The sequence below is a fragment of the Pieris brassicae genome, chromosome 6 (genome assembly GCF_905147105.1).
Source record: "Pieris brassicae chromosome 6, ilPieBrab1.1, whole genome shotgun sequence".
In the NCBI taxonomy this organism is placed as follows: Eukaryota; Metazoa; Arthropoda; class Insecta; order Lepidoptera; family Pieridae; genus Pieris; species Pieris brassicae.
Genome location: NC_059670.1, coordinates 14,966,664 through 14,987,890, shown reverse-complemented (window position 1 = coordinate 14,987,890; position 21,227 = coordinate 14,966,664). Strand labels below are relative to the sequence as shown.

General features: G+C 34.2%; 1 protein-coding gene across 5 annotated transcripts in view; it reads left to right on the top strand.

Annotated features, from left to right (window-relative positions):
* Nucleotides 1-20,902, top strand: part of LOC123710864 (dihydropyrimidinase) — a 42,324-nt gene extending 21,422 nt beyond the window's left edge. For 2 of the 5 annotated variants that reach the window (XM_045663131.1, XM_045663132.1), the window contains exons 3-15: nt 11,291-11,475; nt 12,167-12,243; nt 12,804-13,001; nt 13,567-13,713; nt 14,190-14,316; nt 15,127-15,235; nt 16,372-16,520; nt 16,756-16,943; nt 17,608-17,692; nt 18,024-18,167; nt 18,367-18,498; nt 19,062-19,137; nt 19,585-20,902. In XM_045663131.1, coding sequence (XP_045519087.1) covers nt 11,291-11,475; nt 12,167-12,243; nt 12,804-13,001; nt 13,567-13,713; nt 14,190-14,316; nt 15,127-15,235; nt 16,372-16,520; nt 16,756-16,943; nt 17,608-17,692; nt 18,024-18,167; nt 18,367-18,498; nt 19,062-19,137; nt 19,585-19,612 — 1,645 coding nt within the window. In that variant the 3' untranslated portion in view covers nt 19,613-20,902. Of the gene's footprint in view, nt 1-11,290; nt 11,476-12,166; nt 12,244-12,803; nt 13,002-13,566; nt 13,714-14,189; nt 14,317-15,126; nt 15,236-16,371; nt 16,521-16,755; nt 16,944-17,607; nt 17,693-18,023; nt 18,168-18,366; nt 18,499-19,061 lie in introns of all 5 variants that reach the window. The other 3 variants (XM_045663133.1, XM_045663134.1, XM_045663135.1) reach the window with 3 other exon arrangements.
* The last annotated feature ends 325 nt before the right edge of the window (nt 20,903-21,227 follow it).

Sequence of the window (21,227 nt, the reverse complement as noted above, 5' to 3'; positions counted from 1 at the left end):
GCCAGCGAGATGCCATGGCATCCCGGTAACTTAGCGGCCTTAGGGTCGACTATGACTTGTAAGCGAGAACTATATTTTTGACATAGTCTTGACTTAACCTAAGAGCTTTATAACTTATTACCGATTCGTCCATAAGTATAGAAAACATATCTTTCATATGACGTTGCATATTGGTAAAACATTACAATAGTAAAAGTTTCTTGCACTTTCATTAATAAACCAATTAATTATACATTCTGTACACGCTATTCAACGGTTGTTTCTGCCGTTATTTTTGCCCGATGATGTAATTTTTATTGTTTACGTCTTGTGAATTTCCTTCCGATTGTAATCGTTTTTTAATTGTGGCAACACTTTTTAAATAATCAGATTGTTTTCTGATGCGTGCGTGAGGGGAAGTATATTTTCAATTGCCTCTTCGTTAAAGAAGAGGCTTAGTATTGTAACGTAATCTCAACCCAAAAGTCGTGGGTTCGAGGTTAATTTCGTTTCAACCTGTCTGCTAGATATGGGCCTCTTCTTTACCTTTCCACCATGCATCCAGCACCTTTCGTTGATCTGCACCAAGTCATCCATCTACCTACATGTCCTTGGTTTTCCGGCCATTGGTTCTTCTTCTCTTTTGGGTTTGTCGGCTACTTTGCTTCAGCTACGAATCTTCTCAATCGTGTAGAGAATCACCGAGCATAGCACTCTTCAGGGCTGCGACGCAGAGCTTGTTTACCAGCTTCGAGGAAGAATAGTTAATGATAATTACGTATGACACTTGAAAAATGTACAGTAACGTGTTCAAGGCCCTTAGCGGAATCATAATTGCTGGTGAATAGCACGTGTATGTCTACCCAGAACAAGGCGTATAAAAAATGAACAATTGACTAGTTTCTGTTGTGCCTAAATGAATATTTTCAGCGAACTAAATTTACACGCTAATTTAGCACTATTCATTCGCTGACCTCGACTAGAATAGGGTCACCACGCCCTTGTATAATTCCCTAATGGATTAAATCATTATATATTCAATTGCTTGTTGTTAGGTTTTTCATTTATACGAAAGTTAGTTATGTATTTTGCATTTGAAATAGAAAGAAAACGTTTGTTCGAAAACTCATGACAATCGTTCTTATTCAAACTCAAACATTAGTTAAATTATTTTCGAAGCCTTATACTATATCATTGTTGAACTCAAGTTTACTTCATTTGATAGTCATTATCCGTATAATTATACAAATTTCAAGTTATAATACTATATCGAGAAAACCTTTATTTTGCTGTCTAGTATTCCAACTCACCCAAGAGCAAGATAGGAGATCCTTCACCTGCGGAAAAGTTCTTGCAAAAATAAATAGATATACAAATAGGAGATTTTTTTGTCATTTATTCTTTTAAAAAAATATAAAATTAAGTTTACTTTGTTGTTTTGCAAGAAATAAAAAAGGCTTTTTTATTTATTTTATTATTGTCAAAGACAGTTAGACAGTTCTTGAAGATTCAGGTACAAAAACCTATGAAGATTAAACAAACGCATCTATCTATATTTACCCTCCCAAGAACTGCATTTTTTTACTAAATAAATCGTGTGGAAGTGAAAGAAAACTCGGGAAAAGCTAACCTTGGCTGCAATAAATGGTGGCAGCCTTATTTAAATCTAGTTTCCAGATGACTAACGGTGTGCGTCAGCTCACGTGGGTTACTTGTTAGTGCATCTATTAATATCTGTGAACTAGTGGTCAACCCCTGGTCGCATGTGGCTATTTAAACGGATTTGGATGTCCGGATTTTATGACATGATAGCCGTGTTGACAAATGTTTTCCCTATTTAAATCTTCCATAAATTTATTAAATATCGTCTTTCATTATATTTTTAGTAAATTTAACTTAAAAACGAAAATAGAAAAACAACTTTTTAGTTTTTTATTTTATTTATAGCCAAAATCTAAAGCCAAGAAACATCATACATCACCAGATGGCAGGGCAGGATTGATGTGCAGGGCCTTAATAGAAAGTCATATAGTATGTTTGAAGCCCTGGAGACTGCATACATACAACTCGCGTCTATTTTATTTACCGTTTTATGAGTAGTGACCATAGATGGGCCTTCTAAAGGTAAGATTTCACTTCTTTGTACACTCTTTTAAGAGTAGTTGTGATCGGTCTCTGGGCCACGTCCCGGAACCATTGCTCGCATCACTATATCAGTCTCGTGAAGCGTGTCTTGTCTAGTGCCAGATGCAGTAACTCCGCAATTGCAATACCCGTTCACTCCCCAACGTTACGAATCCATGATTTTTTTCTTCTACGCTCTTTTTTTTATAGAAGAGGGGGCAAACGGGCAGGAGGTTCACCTGATGTTAAGTGATACTGCCGCCCATGGACACTCAATGCCAGAGGGCTCGCGAGTGCGTTGCCCGCCTTCTTTTCTTGAAGGACCCCATCGTATTGGTTCGGAAATACTTCAGTGGGCAGTCCCACATACCGGTGGTGCGCGGCTAAAACTGCCTTAAACAACGCTTAGTAGTCGAACGACGGACGTCGAGGTTATACGGGTGGGACATCGTATTCTGCCCAGACGTCCGATGATGAAACTCAGTTGAACTCCTCTGAAGACGGCATGGTAAAAGCGGTAAAAGATACAGAGTGACGTGTGTATCTGTACAAAAAGTTTTGCATACAGTACAATATTAAGCGGTATTCCGGTTACACTTTCCTAGTATGCAGTTGATTAGTCATTTCTAGAGCTTCAATTTGTCCGTTTTATAATTGAGATAAAGCCGGCTTCGTGGAGGTTTTAGCATTGACGGCGTATGTTCTAAGCTAGCAACAATGTAGCACATAAAATTATGAGCAAATATTCAACTAATGATGTGATTTTCGGTGGTTAATTTAAAGTCGTAATTGCTCTTAACATACAAATTGGTCGCAGAAATAAATGCTGCCATATAGGTTATATACCTCGTGGTAATACCTGATAGCTTGGAATTACAGATTATCCATGGCGTAGCTAAGAAATTAATATTTTTTTAAACCACTTTCTGCCGCGCACCACTTCTCTGTGGAGTTAGCTGCTAGTAGTTATTCCTATCCCGACTTGTGGGACTTCAAAAAAAGTCGTTGTCCATGGGCAGCGCTTTAGTCAAAGTGACCCTGCTCCCGTCCGATAAGAATATCTATGTTGCCCACAAAAAATACAATCGAAAAATACAAAAACATTGCTTAATATATATACGAAATCTATAAAAGTCAATTTAGAACCTTCTATAAAGAGAATTCCCGAAGATACAATGTGTTAGAACGCGTACACGCATAGCTGTTAAATTTATCTCGAACTAAACAATTGGACTAGAAAAACATAAATTGCTATGTACAGCAAAAATTGCTAAGGCCGTTATACACACGAACGGCTACATACGGTTACGTAAAGAAGATTATAATATAGGAAACTAAAGATTTCGATTCTATTATTACTATGCCAGATAAGAATATTGTAAAAAATCTTTAAAATTAATTATTTCCTAATAATATAGAAATGAGTAAAATTGTTTTTTTGTAAATAAAAATGCTCCAAAATAAAATACATAAAATCCTTAAAATACCGACAAGGCACTCGCGAGCCCTGGCATGGAGTGTCCATGGCAGTTTCACATAACATCAGATGAGCCTGCTCGGTTGCTCTATATGTTACTAGAGACAGTTAGTAATTCTAAGTAGCTCGACTGTGTGATTGATCCCGGACCCATACCTATAAACGTTCTAACGGCCGCTTTTTGTACTCAATCCCAATCCAATGTGGCCGTTCAAGTATTATGTAAGCAAATTTACTCAAAAATAATAGTACATAAACGTATTCATGTGTTGTAGGAATCCTGTTATCGTTTTCAAGCATAGTTAATGTGTGGGTAATATGTGTAAAAAAGTAAATAATTACTGTTGACGTAACCACCAAATAGGAAAATCAAAGAAATATAGTGCTTACCGCCCCAATTTTGTTATTAAGTTGTTTATAAACAGTTTTTACTTATAGAGTCGAGACCCTAAAATCTCTCTTAGACGCAAGTTTGTCGACGTCCCATACTGCGTACGACAATGTGTAGAAACTGTTGATTTTCTCCATTTTCCGAACAATAGCGGGTCAAGCACCCTGTCCAATTAGATGTGTTCTCGTAGGGTTGCGCTAAACGTGAAAGTGTATTGTGGCCGTTTTTGCTCTTTTGTCTCATCTGATGATATTTTATATCAGGAAATTAATTACGAAGGTATTTGTTTATGTACAATTTTGATTATTTCTAAAGAGACAACTGAAAGAAATAAAACCGTTTCGTGTTTTTCGGGAATACTAATTAACTTTATATGTGAAATTATGAAAATTATATTTATTATATCTCTTACCTAACTGAAAGGTACAATTCAATTCGATTAATGGTGTTAACTTACGTCTGAACATTACTTAAATACCCACTGAATTTTATTAGTAGCATAATCAAAAAAAAACATTATTTGACCAACGGGTGAAAGGAGATGGAATTTTTAATTACATATTAATTATGCTCGTTTATAATCATAATTATTTTAATAGATTCATTTCATTAAAATTCTTCATTTTTCTGCTTAACAAAAATAATCTTGCATTTTTATTTTATCCTGTTATGTATAAGATTAAATTGTAATTTTCTTACATTTATGTTTACCTTAATTATCATACATTTTAGATAAAACAGTTTGAAAAATATAACATAGATATTGTATTTGATGTGTTAAACTTTTAATAAATAAATAATAAATCTTTATGGGTAAATTTCTTTAATAGAAATCATATCATATCTTTGGTTTACGGCAGAACTAAAGTAGAAGTGTTTTTCAACAGTTGAGTTTAGCAAAAAAGCTGGCCTGTTTACAAAATGTGAAAAGATGAAAACATCAAATTTTGTAAATAAATAACCGATTAATTAAATTTTATTATTGGTGATTTCATGTGTACTATGGAAAATGTACGTTTCTCTGTTCCGTGTTCAAAAATCGATTTCCCTTTCATTGCCTATTTATGCGAAGGCTTGCAAATTGCGTGATCTCACGACAACGCATGTGAATGAAAAATATTGTTTTCCCTTTCATTTCTCTAACAAAGTAATTATAAATAGCATAAACATATGTACATCGAATCGTGGACGCCTAATCTTTCTTTCCGAGCGTCTTCGTCCCTTGGCGTTATGTTCCGCATTTACCACGGAGAGTGTTCAGAGTAATTGTGGGATTTAATCATCTTCATCATGGGATGTCATGGTGGAATACGAAATTTCACCTGTATCACCTACACGTCGTTCCACTACTGAGCGTTTTTTAATGTAGTATTTAATTATTATTTAAATAAAATCATAATTTTTTCATTATAATCTTAATGTACACTTATGAATGTCAGAAAAAAACCTTTTTTATTTAAATCTCACATCAAGGACGTAGAACGGACGAGATGTTTAGTTATTTTTATAATACGAAAGGAAAGATAAAAAAATGTTTTTTTATGTACATTTACTGCCAGATCTCACATCAAAAGCGTAGAACGGGCGAGAAGTTTAGTAATTAAAAAAAATATGAGAAGGAAGGATAAAAAAATGATTTGTTAAATATTTGTAAACACCAGCAGCCAATATTTAATTGCATATAAGAAAACTAATGGACAAATATAAAGACTTGCGGCAGCCTTATTGATTTAAGTTATTATTTATAGCCATATTCTATGATATAAATAATACTAAATATGTTGAACAAAATATAATATGAAACAAATGGAACCCGCCTTTTTATAGACCAATCTCAAATTTCCTATATTTTTTATTACAATCGGAATATAACTATCATGGTGAATTCAGAAACGATGGAACGTAATCACTTTTGGAATCAACAGTGGGTTACAGAGTACCAGTTTTAATAGCGATTCCAATTCATTCAATGATTAGGACTCTAGGACACCCTAGGAGAGAGTCTTTAGGTAGTATTTATCCGTAGACTGTGACTTATGTATGTATTAATCCCTAACACTAGTTCTTGTATTGAACTTTAAATTTTATAAATATATTACGAGAATAAAGAATAAAATCGCGTGTGTGTCATAAAGTTACAATTTACAGGATTACCTCAACTTATACTTACACGCGATCTTGTTTTGCTTTTAATATTGCTGTAAAACAGGTATCTTTTTAAAATTCGAACTTATTTCTATGAAATCATATTTAAATTCCTTTTTTGAAATTTCTTTAGTTTTGAATTTTGCTACCCCTATCTTTTTAAATACTAAAATTGAAAGAATTACTAAATTATATAGCAAAAGGTCGGCGACACAGCCGCAAGCCCCGCGGCGTTGCAGGTTAGCACTTTATTAAAAGTGAGCCTGCTCGTTTGCGTCCTGTTCCATGAAAAAAATACTCAATCGATGGTTTTATTTCTAAGTGATGTCTTTCAGGCAAACTAAGACACTTATACAGTAGAAACAAAAGGCTATGCGCTATTGTTTGATGTTCGAAAGATTGCATTCTAGACACTTCACTATTAACCAGTACTTTTCTCATTCTCTGAAGATACATAATTCAAATTATTTAGACATATTCATTGATTGAATTATCAGATTCCAAAAGAGCAAATCTGTATATCGTCTAGCTCTTTTACGCATGCGCGTAGTAAACCCGGAAAATCAATAGCTCAGCTGATGCTGCGTCTCACGGTCTGATTTTACGCAAGTACTCGTGATAATGCGGTGAACTCACTTAACCCCTCAATGGGCTGACATTTTTTGTCTACCTACTTCGTAATGTAGGTGTTGATAATAATTCAGCTTAGCACAATGTGTTAAGGAATTCGATTTTTTGTATGAAAAACTTTAGCCGAGATTTGAGGGCGTGTTAAGAACAAAACGAACACCTATTACAATTAATTTTAATTGTATGGAAAATTCAAATCAAATTTCATATATTAATATTGGTAACATTTTATGAACGTTATTACTAAAAAAAATGGTAGATTTTTTTTATCGATGCGTCAATCGTGAATTGGTAACTCACTTGTCCTATTGCCTACAAATACTTGCCAAAAATATCGTTATGTTCGTATGTAACCGTGCCGAAAGCCCATCGAATTGGTAGTTTGGCCTATATTTTGACTAATAGTATAATAAAGAGGCGCCGTAGTTCCCATTAGCTCCGAGTTCCAGTCCAACAAACACAAACTTCCTTCCTATTTAATTTTAATATTTTGCAATAAGGATCATCTATAATCTATGTATTGCAGGTTATCTCCTTAGCAATACGTCAACTACAAGGATTCTACTGAGGACAATGTACAGTAAATGTGTAATTTTAATAAGGAAGCGTCGCAAACAACTATTTTAAATTAAGAACACAGACGCGATTCGTTGCTCATACCGCACGCGCATCGCCGGAAGTCGCTAATGCGGTAACAAGCTGACATCCGCACCAACCCCATATATGGGCTGTCAATTTTGACATTAAAGTGTCACAATGACATTGTATTTGAATATAATAACAAGTTGGGGACATACGTTAAAACTTTAAAGCAACTAAATATTTAACAGATAATTTCACTTTGAAAAATATGATTTATCTGTTCACCAAGTAGGTAAACACGTTCAGAACATTTATATGTTATAATTTTTTATTAAATATATAATTAAAAAATATTAAGACATTTCGTACAAATATTCGAATGGTCGAATGTATGGAGCCTGCCCCTTGGGTATTTTGTTGTAGTCTATTAAACAATAGTTGTCAAAAGTCCTATCCCTAGTCCGACGTGCGTGAACCAAATTAAAAAAAACTCGTTTACTAAAAATAAAACATTTCTTTGAGCAAACGTTCTTTCTTCATATTGATATTTTTAAATTTATTGACGCAGTAGCTATTAAACGTAACACACTTTCCCCATACATCCATCATCTGCCATAATTTATAGCTTTCATCTCACGTTATAAATATGAAAATAAAATACTATTGCGATCAGAATGGTATTTAATCTAGAAATCAAATCAATATCCATCCCGTCCTTCGCGTCCAAGCACCCGAATGAAATGTCTTTTTTGGTGAGGTTACCACCCAATATTTCGTCGAAAGGACATATGATGTAGTCTCCACGCCAATGTCCTCTAAGATAAGGGCACTACATACAATCAAAGATTCTAATGTTCTCTGATAATATCTCCTGAGCAGTGTTGGCTTCAACGTGCGACTCTCATAGGTACGATCCCCGGCTGTGCACCAATGTGACAATGTGATGTTCATCCTATGTGCGCATTTCACATTCGCTGGAACCTTGCTTGGCTTAGAACCAAAAAGTCGACGGCGTGCGTCAGGCACAGAAGGCTGATCACCTACTCATCTATTAGATTAACAAATGATCATGTAACAGATTCAGAAATCTGAGGCCCAGACCTAAAAAGGTTGTACCGCCATTGATTGATTTATTTGTTTCTATGATAATATCTCCAAATACTAGTTGTGTTTTTCTGTGTGTTCTGTATTTTTTTCGTAATCATTTTTTGTGAAGTAAACGACAAAACTCTTCAGCTAATATTATTAAGTATTTGTTTAAACTAACTTATTACTTAACGTAAGGGGCATATTTGTAAATCAGTGTGTAAACCTCATTAACTTTATAGCTTTTTGACGGCTATTATAAAATAGTCGTATTTATGGGCAATGAGAGACAAGTGACAGTTGTCATTAATCATAGTGCAGGCTATTTATATCGTTAACTGGATTGTTGTTGTTTTGTTTTGTTCTTGTTTTAAATTTTTTATTGTTAAAACTGTTTACTTTGTGAAATTTTTTATACATAGACAGTCATAAACAGTACAGACAGACAGTAACATGTCATAAAAATTATAACTGTGGGCATCAGAAAAGAGCGAAAAAATAAAATGTGTGCGTGTACACACGTGAGAAGTGAAACTTCTTTATGACCTTATTTTTTTAAAAATGATCTACTATATGCAACTCTACAGAAATTTGTTAAATAAAGTTAAATTAGATAAAGTTTACCAAAGGGCTTTTATTATCATAGACATGAATACAAATAATACAATTATTTCATCTTACCTTATTATTACTAAGATTATTACAGAATTTCATTAATTGTATTAGAATTATTACTATCATTGTTATCGCTATTACATATTTTTGTTATTAATGGCTTGGAATCTCTACGAATCAACCGTGGTAGGGACAAGAAAAAATGGCGCGTAACGGAAAAATGTGACGCATATCCCAAAAATGTGACGGTAATTTTTTTTCCAACGCCGATAAAGAAGTTTCACTTCAAAAAGTTTTCAATCTCTATGCCAATACACAAAACTGGGAATCTGCATTCGCAAATAACTGATTAGATTTATAAAAATATATTTTTTTAAATTATATAGGCAAATGGGCAGGATTCTCACTTGATGTACCACTGTACATCAAGTGAGAATCGAGAGCCGGGCAGAGTGTATTGGCGGTGTCACTACACCGCCAATACACTCTGCCCGGCTCGGTCGTATACTTAAGGATAATTAAGTAACATTTTGTTATACAAAGAATTTTTTGGGTTGATCCCTCCTGCCTCGTTTCAACTGCCGTATCAATGCAAAATTTATCAACATAACCTTGATGGCTGGAAGTCTTCCACAATCCGTTTCACAAGGCACTTTCTTCTGCAAACTGGCGAACTGTGGAATCGAGTCCCAGTGGCCTTCCCTGAGTGATACGACCTCCAACTATTCAAAGTAAGAGTGTACTCCTCCCTCAAAGGCCGGCAACGCATCCACTAAAAATAAGTGTTCATGGGATTGTTTGTCCGTTACCATTAAAAAACAAAAGCATTTTTGGGTTTTACGATAAACTTCCGACATTTTATAATAAAGGCAAAGGTGATAAATATTTGGTATGTACCTAAATCCCGAATTACTACCACATATTATAGTATAACATTAAAATCATTAGGCCCATTCCCGCATAATTTCACGGGGCCAAACATTCTATTAACCCTATTAATATTTTTTAAATTCCCTTAATTATATTGTTTGGTAATAAATCACGCCCAAACGATTCGTGACTCAGCAATATTAAATAAAAAAGTGAATTAGTTCCAGTTAGTTATGAAAAAAATTTGATAATTAAGTGAAATAAATTGCTTAATAGTTTGCAAATGAATAATGATATAGATCGTTATTAGATATATTTAGAGGCGTTTTATATTATATTACAAAAATCTTTTTTCCCATTCCATCTTCTCACTAAGTCCGCGGTGTCAAGAAGATAGTGGATAGTTCGTGAGCTCCAACAATCTTTGTAACTTATTTATGGAAATGCATTTTTATAATGAATAAATGTAATATTATTAAAATTTATGCCCATACATTTATTAGTCTCAGCAAAAAATTAAACAATATTCTATTCGAAATGGCCACCTTTGGCTTTTATACCGGCCTTGGATCGGTTTGGACATGAATCTATTTATTTACGCATTGTCTCCAATGGAAATGTCGCCACTGCATGCTCTAAAGATTTATAAGAGACTCAATATCCGCGTGTCGTTTAGAGCAGGCCATGTCCTCTATAACTGACTATAATTTAAAGTCTATAGGGTTGAGGTCTGGGCTAGATGAGCCTGTCTTTAGTTCTTATAAAGTCTGGAACGTTGATTTCAAGCCAGACTTGGGTAGTTCGTGTCTTAGGACCAGGTGCAGACTCCTGCTGGAAGTTTTGAAGGCGTTTTGATTGATCCACTCTCTTTAATTGAAAATATTAATTTAGGGCAAGTCATGGTGACAGGTGACTAGAGTGCTAGCAGGAATCTTCATTACTCGCGATAAGATTTTTGCTTCCTAATGGGCATTCGACGAATTCTGCCTTTACCGCACCTTCGTAGTTCTAACAGCTCGCGGCCGCTCCGATTTTTCTGGTCTTCAACAGACCTAGTGTTGTTGTATCTGTTGATAGTTCATAGTACGATATACGAACATACAGCTGATACCAAGCTTTTCAAGTGTCCGGAATATGACCGATGGCTCTATAACCACTTTGTTCAAGGCGATCACTGCAATCCTATTCTTTAACACCTCATTACATATTGTAATTTGATAATGAATACGAAACAATATATGAAATGACGCAAAATCGAAAGAAGTATTTAAAATAATATACGTGTTCCAAATTCAAAATAATAAAAAAGTTGAAAAAAAGAAAAGTTTTTATTCATTCAGTTTAGTCGAGGTGAAAACAGCTTTAATAATGAAAATTATTGTATCTTTCAGACAAGTCGGCCGTAACCTAATAATTCCTGGGGGCACCCGCACTATCGACGCGACTGGGAAGCTGGTGATGCCCGGGGGTATCGACCCCCACACTCATTTGGAACTGGAGATGATGGGAGCCAAGACTGCTGATGATTTCTATAAGGGCACTAAGGCTGCGGTAGCTGGTGGCACTACTACCATCAGTGAGTATCTTCTATAGTACCTACTTGGAAATTACTTGCATTTTTATGTTAATTGTGATATTATTACGACACGTCTATATAAATAAAAATCAATCGCATACTTAGAAGACGTGTCTAACTTAAAAATACTCGAAGTATTTTTAAAATCTATTCCATGAACGACAAGGGTTTTTATGGATATAGCAACAGTTTCCATTAGGTAGCAAAGCAAAATGTTCCAATGTTATGTAGTAACTAAAATAGTAAGCTAAGTAAAGAAATCATATTAAAGCGAACGCGGTGCAGCTAGCTAATATGTTTATTTCAGTTCACCAAATTTTCTATTGACTATTTTCATTGTAAAATTTGCTTATAGTTGAGGTATGTTGTAAATGTGTAGAACATACAGTAAGACATAACATTTATTACTAACGAAACACATACACAGAAACACACAAAACAATAATCAACAAAGAAAAATAACAAAAAATTAGGAAATAAGGTACATTTTAAATGTGTGATGTGTGTAGTGTTGTAACCAGTCCTGGCTCAGTATTATGGTGTGGAGCAGACGTGTTCCACATCGGTGGTCATTCTACCAGAGACCACAACAGTTAGTTTCCGTCTCATATATATATATATTTAATTTACTACTGTGTATTCCCTAGCTATACGTATCTATAGTTATATAAATTTAACATTTCATTTTCAGTTGATTTCGTGCTTCCAAATAAGGGTCAGTCCTTATTAGAAGCTTATGGCAATTGGAGACAAAAGGCTGACAATAAAGTAAGTGATTTATTTTTTATAATATATATTTAATATATCACGACTTCATTATTGCGTCAGTATTCAGTATATCGTATGCGGAATAATGAATTATTGAACAAAGTTATATACAAGTTATAAATAAGTTTCTTAAAATTTCGGAACTAAGATTTAGATCTATGATATTTTATTTAAAAAATCCATAGATTTATATTTATTTCCAACACAAATGTAGTGTTTACAATATTCTTAACCTACATGGTGATAATAATAAAAAAAATTAAACAAATTTAAAAAGTTTAGTTCCTGGGGCAGTGTACCTTCGATGCTGGAATTTCCCCTCTGTATTGCGATACTTAATCGTTGAGAGGGGAAAGCAACAGCTCTGAGGTCACCGGTAACATCCATACCCCACTTTAAATCTTTAATTAGCGCCCTGAACCACATGACCCAAAAGTCTTTACTCCAAAGGGAACAAAGTCAAAATTTGAATAATTAAATTATTTTTTAAAATAAGTTTTTAACTTAAAATATAGTTTCACCGTTATAGTTTTTCAACGGTATTATTTATTGTAACACAGGTATGTTGCGACTACGCACTGCACGTAGGCGTGACTTGGTGGTCTCCGTCAGTCAAGAAAGAGATGGAACAGCTGGTGGCGGAACACGGAGTGAACTCCTTCAAGATGTTCATGGCATATAAGGACGCTTGGATGCTGGAGGACTACGAACTCATGGTTGCCATGGAAACCTGTGCTGAGCTGAGGGCGTTGGCTCAGGTATCTCGCTCTCATCTTTTTCTCTTATAATACGGGTGCATACGTGCAGACACAATTGCATTCTCTATTCCATAACGTATCTATTAATACTACGGTGGCCCAAACAGCGGCACCATGGACGTTATGTCCAGTCTCAGGAGACTTGCTGACTTCGCTTCTGAAGTTTTCCTTAGAAATCTCTAAGAGATTTTTTTGCTTCTTACACTAAAGACCATTATATTCATGCAAGCCACGGGACCAATTTATAGGAGGTTATAAATTACTTCACTTTCTCTACAACACATATTTTTATAAAGGCAAAAATTGACGCCGATATTGGCGGGAACGCGTTACAAAGAGTATATGGAAATTAATTATTAAGTGTTTTTTTGTTTGCCTTATAACAAAATAGGTTCTATCATCCAAATACGAGATGATACTGACCATTTAAAAAAAGGTCATGAATTAATTGTATATTATTTGAGATTTCATTATATATACTATATACCCTGCTTAATACCCCTGCAAGAAAAACGACTTCAATCCAACCTTTTCCAAGTTTAACTTTTTCATTACCTAATTATAGGTGCACGCAGAAAATGGCAACATTATAGCTCGTAACACCGAGAAGCTCCTTGAGGCTGGAGTGACAGGACCTGAGGGTCACCAACTCTCACGTGATGAGGAAGTGGAAGCCGAAGCCGTCAACAGGGCCTGTGTGATAGCCAACCAGGTATTTTATAATTATCTTACCTAAATAAATTAATCGGAAATAACTTAGAATATTATAGGTAACAATACTTTTTTGTATGGAAATATTGTTCTTAGAAGTATTTTAAATACATGAAATTTATTGGTATTGCCGGGAATCAAACACACAACCTCAGGGTTGATAGGCGTGCGTTTATGCCTATATATAATATCGACATATATATATAGACATTTATATTATCTACGACATGATCTTTGGTACGATTTCTGATTTCTGATGCTTTCTGATCGTGAATTTAGCCGTTTTTAACGGAATATAATATTATATATAATAAAAGAGTTGTAACTGATGATATCTTATTTATTTACCTTTGATTCGATGATTCGAGCACCATTCTCATTTCGTTAACAATGTTAATATAAGTTGATTCATAAATTTAAAAAATATATTTTGTTAACAAAAAATTATTTTCTATAAAAATATAACTCGTATTTCAGGCAAATTCTCCCCTATACATCGTTCACATGATGTCCAAGAGCGCCGTAAAGGCTCTACGGATCGCGCGTTCGCGTCAGCGACCACCAGTGTACGGTGAAACCTTAGCCGCTACAGTTGGTACTGACGGTGAGTACATTTTATATTAGATTTCCTCTTGGACTCTTTTTTAACTGAACTATACCTTAGGAGTACCGCAGGACGATAGAAGTTCATATGAAAAGCATTTAAGCATTAAATTTCAAGTAAAAGTCAACGAATCGGTTTAACCGACTTCAAAAAAAGGGAGATCAATTTATTTGTATGTGATATTGTTGTTGCTTGTTAGCGATAAGGCCGCCTGTTGCCTAATAACTTATGTTACCTACTTACTTTTTTTGTATAATTATGTATATTATGGTAACGAAGTATACATATATACATATTATATATAAATAAATAAAATATTGTTGGAATTGAATATTACGGCTGGAAGCCTTCCACGGTCCGCTACACTAAGTATTTTAGACATGTACAAACATTCCTGGTGGCGGTCTTCTCTGGAAAAACACGACCTTCAATTGTTTAAAAAGAGTCCTCCTGAAACCACTAATAATACACACCACACCCACATAAATTGATGTAAAAAAAAACAGGTTAGACACAAGCGCGCGTACTAAATATCGTGTATATTTGTCCTTAAATATATCGAAAAGTAAGTCAAATCGAAGTGATCTTTTTAAGACATAACATTTATATTATAGGTCAATTATTACAATTACAAATTACAATTATATCTTAAACATGTCGTTTGACAGCATTTTTTACTTATTATTACGTTCTAGACTTAGGAACTTCGTAGACTTTAAATTAATATGAATATATAATTAATACATAATAAATGCAAATTTATTTACACGGTGCAAATACGGTATTTAATATATTTATATAAAATTACAGGTACCCATTACAAGAACGCTTGCTTCCGTCACGCGGCCGCTCACGTATTATCACCACCTCTGCGACCTGATCCTTCTACTCCCGAAGCCATCGTACAGGCGCTCGCTGAGTAAGTATAAGACACACATATATATTTTTTACATTCACGTGTTTTGTGTATGTGTCAATGGTTTTGAAGTCACTTATTACTTTTATATTATTAATGCCCGGACCTTTCGAAAGCTCGAATATTCGTCAACAATAATTTTAATTTAAAACAACATATTCTAATTAATGTTAAATCTTACATGCTTATAAATAAGAAGACATGGGGACAAATTGGCTGTGCCAAGAATCAATCTGGAACTGTTTAGGAAAATCACCTTTTGTATGTCATTAATTGACATACAAAAGGTGATTTTCAATAATTTACCGAAAGAATTAAAAGATCTTCCGACTAAAGTCGTTAAAAATCGACTTGGAAAAATGTATTATTCAATAAATGATTATTTTCGTAAGACACTGTAGTTGTTATAAATTTAATAATGTTTGATTGATATGTACGATACAAATAATATAGGAATTGACCAATTCATATGACTTATCATGCAAAATGTAAAACTCCTTTAAAGACAAATTTGCGCGCCATTCTTCTTCTTCCATTCTTGCAATAAATTATTATTATAAATTTCGATCATTTAATATCTTAAATACAGGAATTATTATAATTTAATTTATTACTATTAATAATGAAAGTGGACCCCCTATCTGTTTAAAATAAATCAATGGCGCTACAACCTTTTTAGATCTGGGCCTCAGATTCTGTATCTGTTTCATGATCATTTGTTAATCTAATAGACAAGTAGGTGATCAGTCTTCTGTGCCTCACGCACGCTATCGACTTTTTGTGTCTTAGGCAAGCCGGTTTCCTCACGATATTTTCCTTCAGCGTTAGTTAGAATGCTAAATGCGCACATAGAAAGTAAATCCATTGGTGCACAGCCAGGGATCCAACCTACGACCTCAGGGATGAGAGTCGCATGCTGAAGCCACTAGGCCAACACTGCTCATCTGCTTAGTGATCATTTAGTAATTTATAATAGGCGGGTAGATGACCAACCTTCTGTGCCAGTTACACGCTGTCGTATTTTTGGGTCTGAGGCATAATAATGTTTACCTCCACCGTACATTGTCCATTAATGCATAGCCGATGTTTCTAGTAATTATTTTTGACGCGTAATAATCCGATTAAATTGTATATTTTAGTGACGACCTCCAAGTAATCGCCAGTGATAACTGCACTTTCAATGAGAAAGAGAAAGAGTTGGGAAAAACCAATTTTACCAAAATCCCAAATGGTGTGAATGGTGTTGAAGATCGAATGGCCATTTTGTGGCAGAAGGCTGTTAACACAGGTACAGTGACGCCGGAATATTATTTGTTTGCGATTGATCATACGTTTTTAATGAAGAATTTATACAAAAATATTATTATTATTTTCGAAGTAAACTTCTTTATCGGCGTAGTAAAAAAAATTACCGTCATATTTATCTGCCCCTATTCATAAGTGCACATGGTTACCTATATGAATAAAGTTATTTTGGGTTAGAAAAAATATAAATTACATATTTTAATATATGTATGTTATAGGTATTATGGATCCATGCCGTTTCGTGTCGGTGACGAGCACGACCGCGGCCCGTATCTTCAACCTGTGGCCCCAAAAGGGTCGTATTGCAGTTAACAGTGATGCAGATGTGGTCGTTTGGGACCCGAGATTGGAGAGGACCATTTCTGCCGCTACGCACCATCATGCCGTTGATTTTAATATATTTGAGGTACAGTAATTTAAAAGTTTTACAGGCAAAACATAAGCTGATCTGTTTGTCACTAAGCTTAAACGGCGGACCGATTCTGATTCAATTTATTGTTTCAGATTTACAATTAGATGTTTATTTTGTTTTTATACGATTTTGTTTCCAAAATATGTACATATATAGATGGCGCTGAAACTACTAGAGGTGCTCGAAAGTGCGTTGTCAGCCTTTTAAACTGTTGGTTTTATACTATATTTAACTAGGTTGTGTTTACAAAATGTAAATATAGATGGCGCTTTTGCCATTTTTCTGTTTAAAAATAATTTAAGGTTAAATCAAACCTAGTTAATGCTTGATTATGATTTATAAAATGTTAAGTAAGATCGCCCATGGTCACTCACATTGCTATAATGCTCGCAAGTGCGTTGTCGGCCTTTTAAACTGTTAGTTTGATACTATATTTAACTTGTTTTGTTTACAAAGTATATATATAGATGGAGCTTTTGCCATTTTTCTGTTTATAAATAATTTAAGGTTAAATCAAACCTAGTTAATGCTTGATTATGACTTATAAAATGTTAAGTAATATCACCAATGGTCTCTTACATTACTATAATGCTCGCAAGTGCCTTGCCGGCCTTTTAAACTGTACTTATGTTGCTTTCATTAAAACTGTTTGTTTTAGGGTCAACACGTAGTGGGCAGTCCTCAGTACGTGATAGTGAACGGACGAGTGTGCTTGGACGACGGAAACCTTAGAGTCGTTGAAGGTGAGATAGGGAACAATTCAAATTGGGGCATGGGCAGAAATTTTAATTTATCTATGAAAATTATTTATGAACTGATTTTTTTTTTAAATTTTAAATATGCAGTTTTACAAAAAATACAGTTTGAACTTACCTTATTTCAATTAGATAACTGTTTTTACCTCAATCCGACTCGTATATACGCGATATTGTTGAGAGTTGATACAATAAACTATTTAAGCCCAGTTGTGGTCAAGTTTCATCAAAATTGGTTGAGTTTTTATATATCACGCATTTCTGTGTACAAACAATTTTGTAAGTACTTTTCTTAAAATGATTGGCGATTATCGTCCAGGTCTCGGTAAATACCTGAAGACTCCACCAAACTGCCCATACATCTATGGAGAAGAAAGGTCCCGCTCACCACAGATGGAGAACCTCGAGATTCCTGTCACACCCTCGAAGATCACCAACGGGACACCCACACACGACTCACATGGTAACAGTTTTAATTCTAAATATTCTGTATAACATATATAGTAGCAGATTCGAATCCCGGTTCGAATATTAGTATTTCGTGTTTAAAATAAAATTATATATAATTTTAGTAGTCCCTTCCTAAGCTGTCGTAACTCGACCTTGTCCTGCCCTTACAAAGAGAATTCCTTCATAATTACCAGAGTTATAAATATAATTAGCAGAACTGAGCGTGGTCCAGAAACAGCTGGAGGGTATGTCGGTGACGTCATCAGGATGCAGCACTCCCACGGGTCGTAAGATGCGGGAGCCGACGCAGAGGAACCTGCAGAACTCCACCTTCTCTATCAGCCGTTAGTAACAAATGTTATACTAAATCACTAAATACGAATATATATAATTATACATAATTTGTAGTAGGCAAGATGATCAGCCTTCTGTGAATGACACGACGATTCCTTGGTCTAAGAAGATTTCCTTCACAATACCGGAGTTAAATTCACACAAAAAGACCATTGATGCAAGTCAGGATATTAACCTACGTCCTCAGATGCCTAGGCTTCAAAGCCTTCGAAATGAGTATATTTTTAATACGATCCCTGAACTCCACTTTTTTATATATTTAGGCACACTGATACATTGATACAAAAAGAAGTACATTTTTGATTGACCAGCACTTAACACAAGATAACATACATGAAGAGATATTTTTTTTATAAAAACTAAAGGAAAATCGATTTCAATGTGCCACCCCGAGCTCGTTTATTAGAGGACTCAATCTGCATATCGATGAGTCTTGAGGGACAAATGGGATGATGGGATTCTTGGGGTATGTAAAGGGTACCCGACATCAAAATTTAGTAAATAGGTTGGGTTAAAATTTTACACTAAATTTACTATTTTTTTTAATTCTCAGAGGAAATGGAAGGTCTCAATACGAAGACGTCTGTCCGCGTGCGTAACCCGCCCGGCGGTAAATCCTCAGGACTCTGGTAAAAACCGGTTTTAACTGAAAATCACCGCGCATAACCGGTCAAAACCGGCTCAGTGCTTCGCGGGACGCTTTTGCTTGTGAAAATATATTTTGGGACGCACTGCGCCTACGCACTCACGGGGGTGCTTTAGCTTGTCATTTTTTAATCTATTTCTAATCGACGAACACGTGACAGGTTCAATCGCGCTGACTGAATAAGCAACTTTTTTGATAAAATTTGTGTTTCAAAGCTTTTTTCTTGTTAAAAGTATATTTAAAAAAAACATTCTCAAATCAGGCATCATCATTATCGGAGCTTGCTACATTGGCTTATTATGTATTATATAACTTCTTTATATAATACAAATTTAAAGTATTATAATTTATTTAAATTAATTTATGCTGCTTTATATTGAGCTTATAAATAACTAATAAAAGTTTTATGTAATTATGACTAAATTTTCAGCCTTCCTGGTGGTCTAGATGGTATGTAATACCTATAAGTTGTCTCATATTACAATTTATGTAATTAAATTTATAAGGTTCGCGGGCTTGTGTGGATTCTTGAAAAGCATTGTTATGTCAACTGTTTTCAATATATGGCAGCTACTACTTATTTAAAAAATAATATATTTTTTCACAAGCAAAGTGTATGTAAACGTGATATGTGTTTGTATGGTTATGAACGTTTTCATTATTTTTATATACCCAATTTGTGAAAATGATATTTTTATGTTTTGGGTCCCTGTTGAATCCCTTATGCTTCGATAACATGACTGAGTTAGGAAAATATGTTATTAGCAATTTGTCTATTGCCATTAAAATATGGCTTAATTTTAGTGTTACCAGTAAAATTATTTTCAAGAAATTTCGCATAAATATAATCTTTGCCTCCCATGACGCACTCTGACAAGCCTTAATTTATTCCTATATATCATCTTTATAAGAGATGTCATAATTAATATTTTAGTGGTGATTTTATATTTTACAAAATTGACGTGTCAGAATGAAAAAGATGAATGTCTGCCATCTTGCCCCATTGGGGGCAATAGTTGCGGTAATATATTATAGACGAATCATAAACATGTATGATATTTGTTTAATGTATGCATTTAACTATGAAGAAACCAATTTATGTCAAAATGGTTCGTTGGTACTTACCACCAATTAGGCCTCCTATTTTTATTCAATTATTTATATAATTTTCCGTTATTTAGGTACAATATTGTATCATTTACTTAGAAAATGAATAAAACAGATGCAAATATATATAATTTCTCGATTGTTATTGTACTTTTGCTATTTAGTGCATCATATAACACAAATATTCACTGAAATGACCAAAGTAGGACTTGCTACCTTTATAGTAAGATAGATATAATGTTTTGTTATAATAAATCCTCAAATAGCTAAAATTATTGCTTTTAGCGCCATCTATATTTTTAATGTTAAAATTTTCACAAATTTGAACCAGCGCCATCTATTACCACAGAAAAGATAAATAAAGTGTGTAGGGCTTTTGGTACAATTATTTACTAGAAGACGGCATTGCATTCTGCGCTTATTCACAATCTGTCATGTTTAATCATACGCGCTTCATACTCGTTGTCAACATTGCCCACCCGTCTCTATTTATCTATTTCGTATCGCTAACAATAAGAATGGCAAGTTTAAGGCAAAAATAAAACAAATTAGTACAAATTACTTCCTTTACCACCCTTAACCTAGTCTTGTCCTCACAATTTTATAGCATATACAACTTTTCTATTCCTGTCTGTTCTTTATTATGCATTGTAAAATAAACAATGTAATCGTAAAACCTGTGTTTTCTTTATTAAATCCTTTCCTTTACTTATATAGGTACCCTTAGCAAGCTTTACGATAATTTTAATAATACGGTAATATTAGTTATTTTACAGCAATGCATAGATTTTACATTGCTATAGTTTACGACATGCTATTCGAATGTATTCTCTAGCTTCCTTCTAAATACGAAGCCTTCTCAAGTGCACAAATTTATAGTTACTATCCTACTTTTATGATTAGATTTTACGTGTGTTAAGAATACATAATAAGAGCATGCTATGGCAACATTTTGTGTGTGTGCCA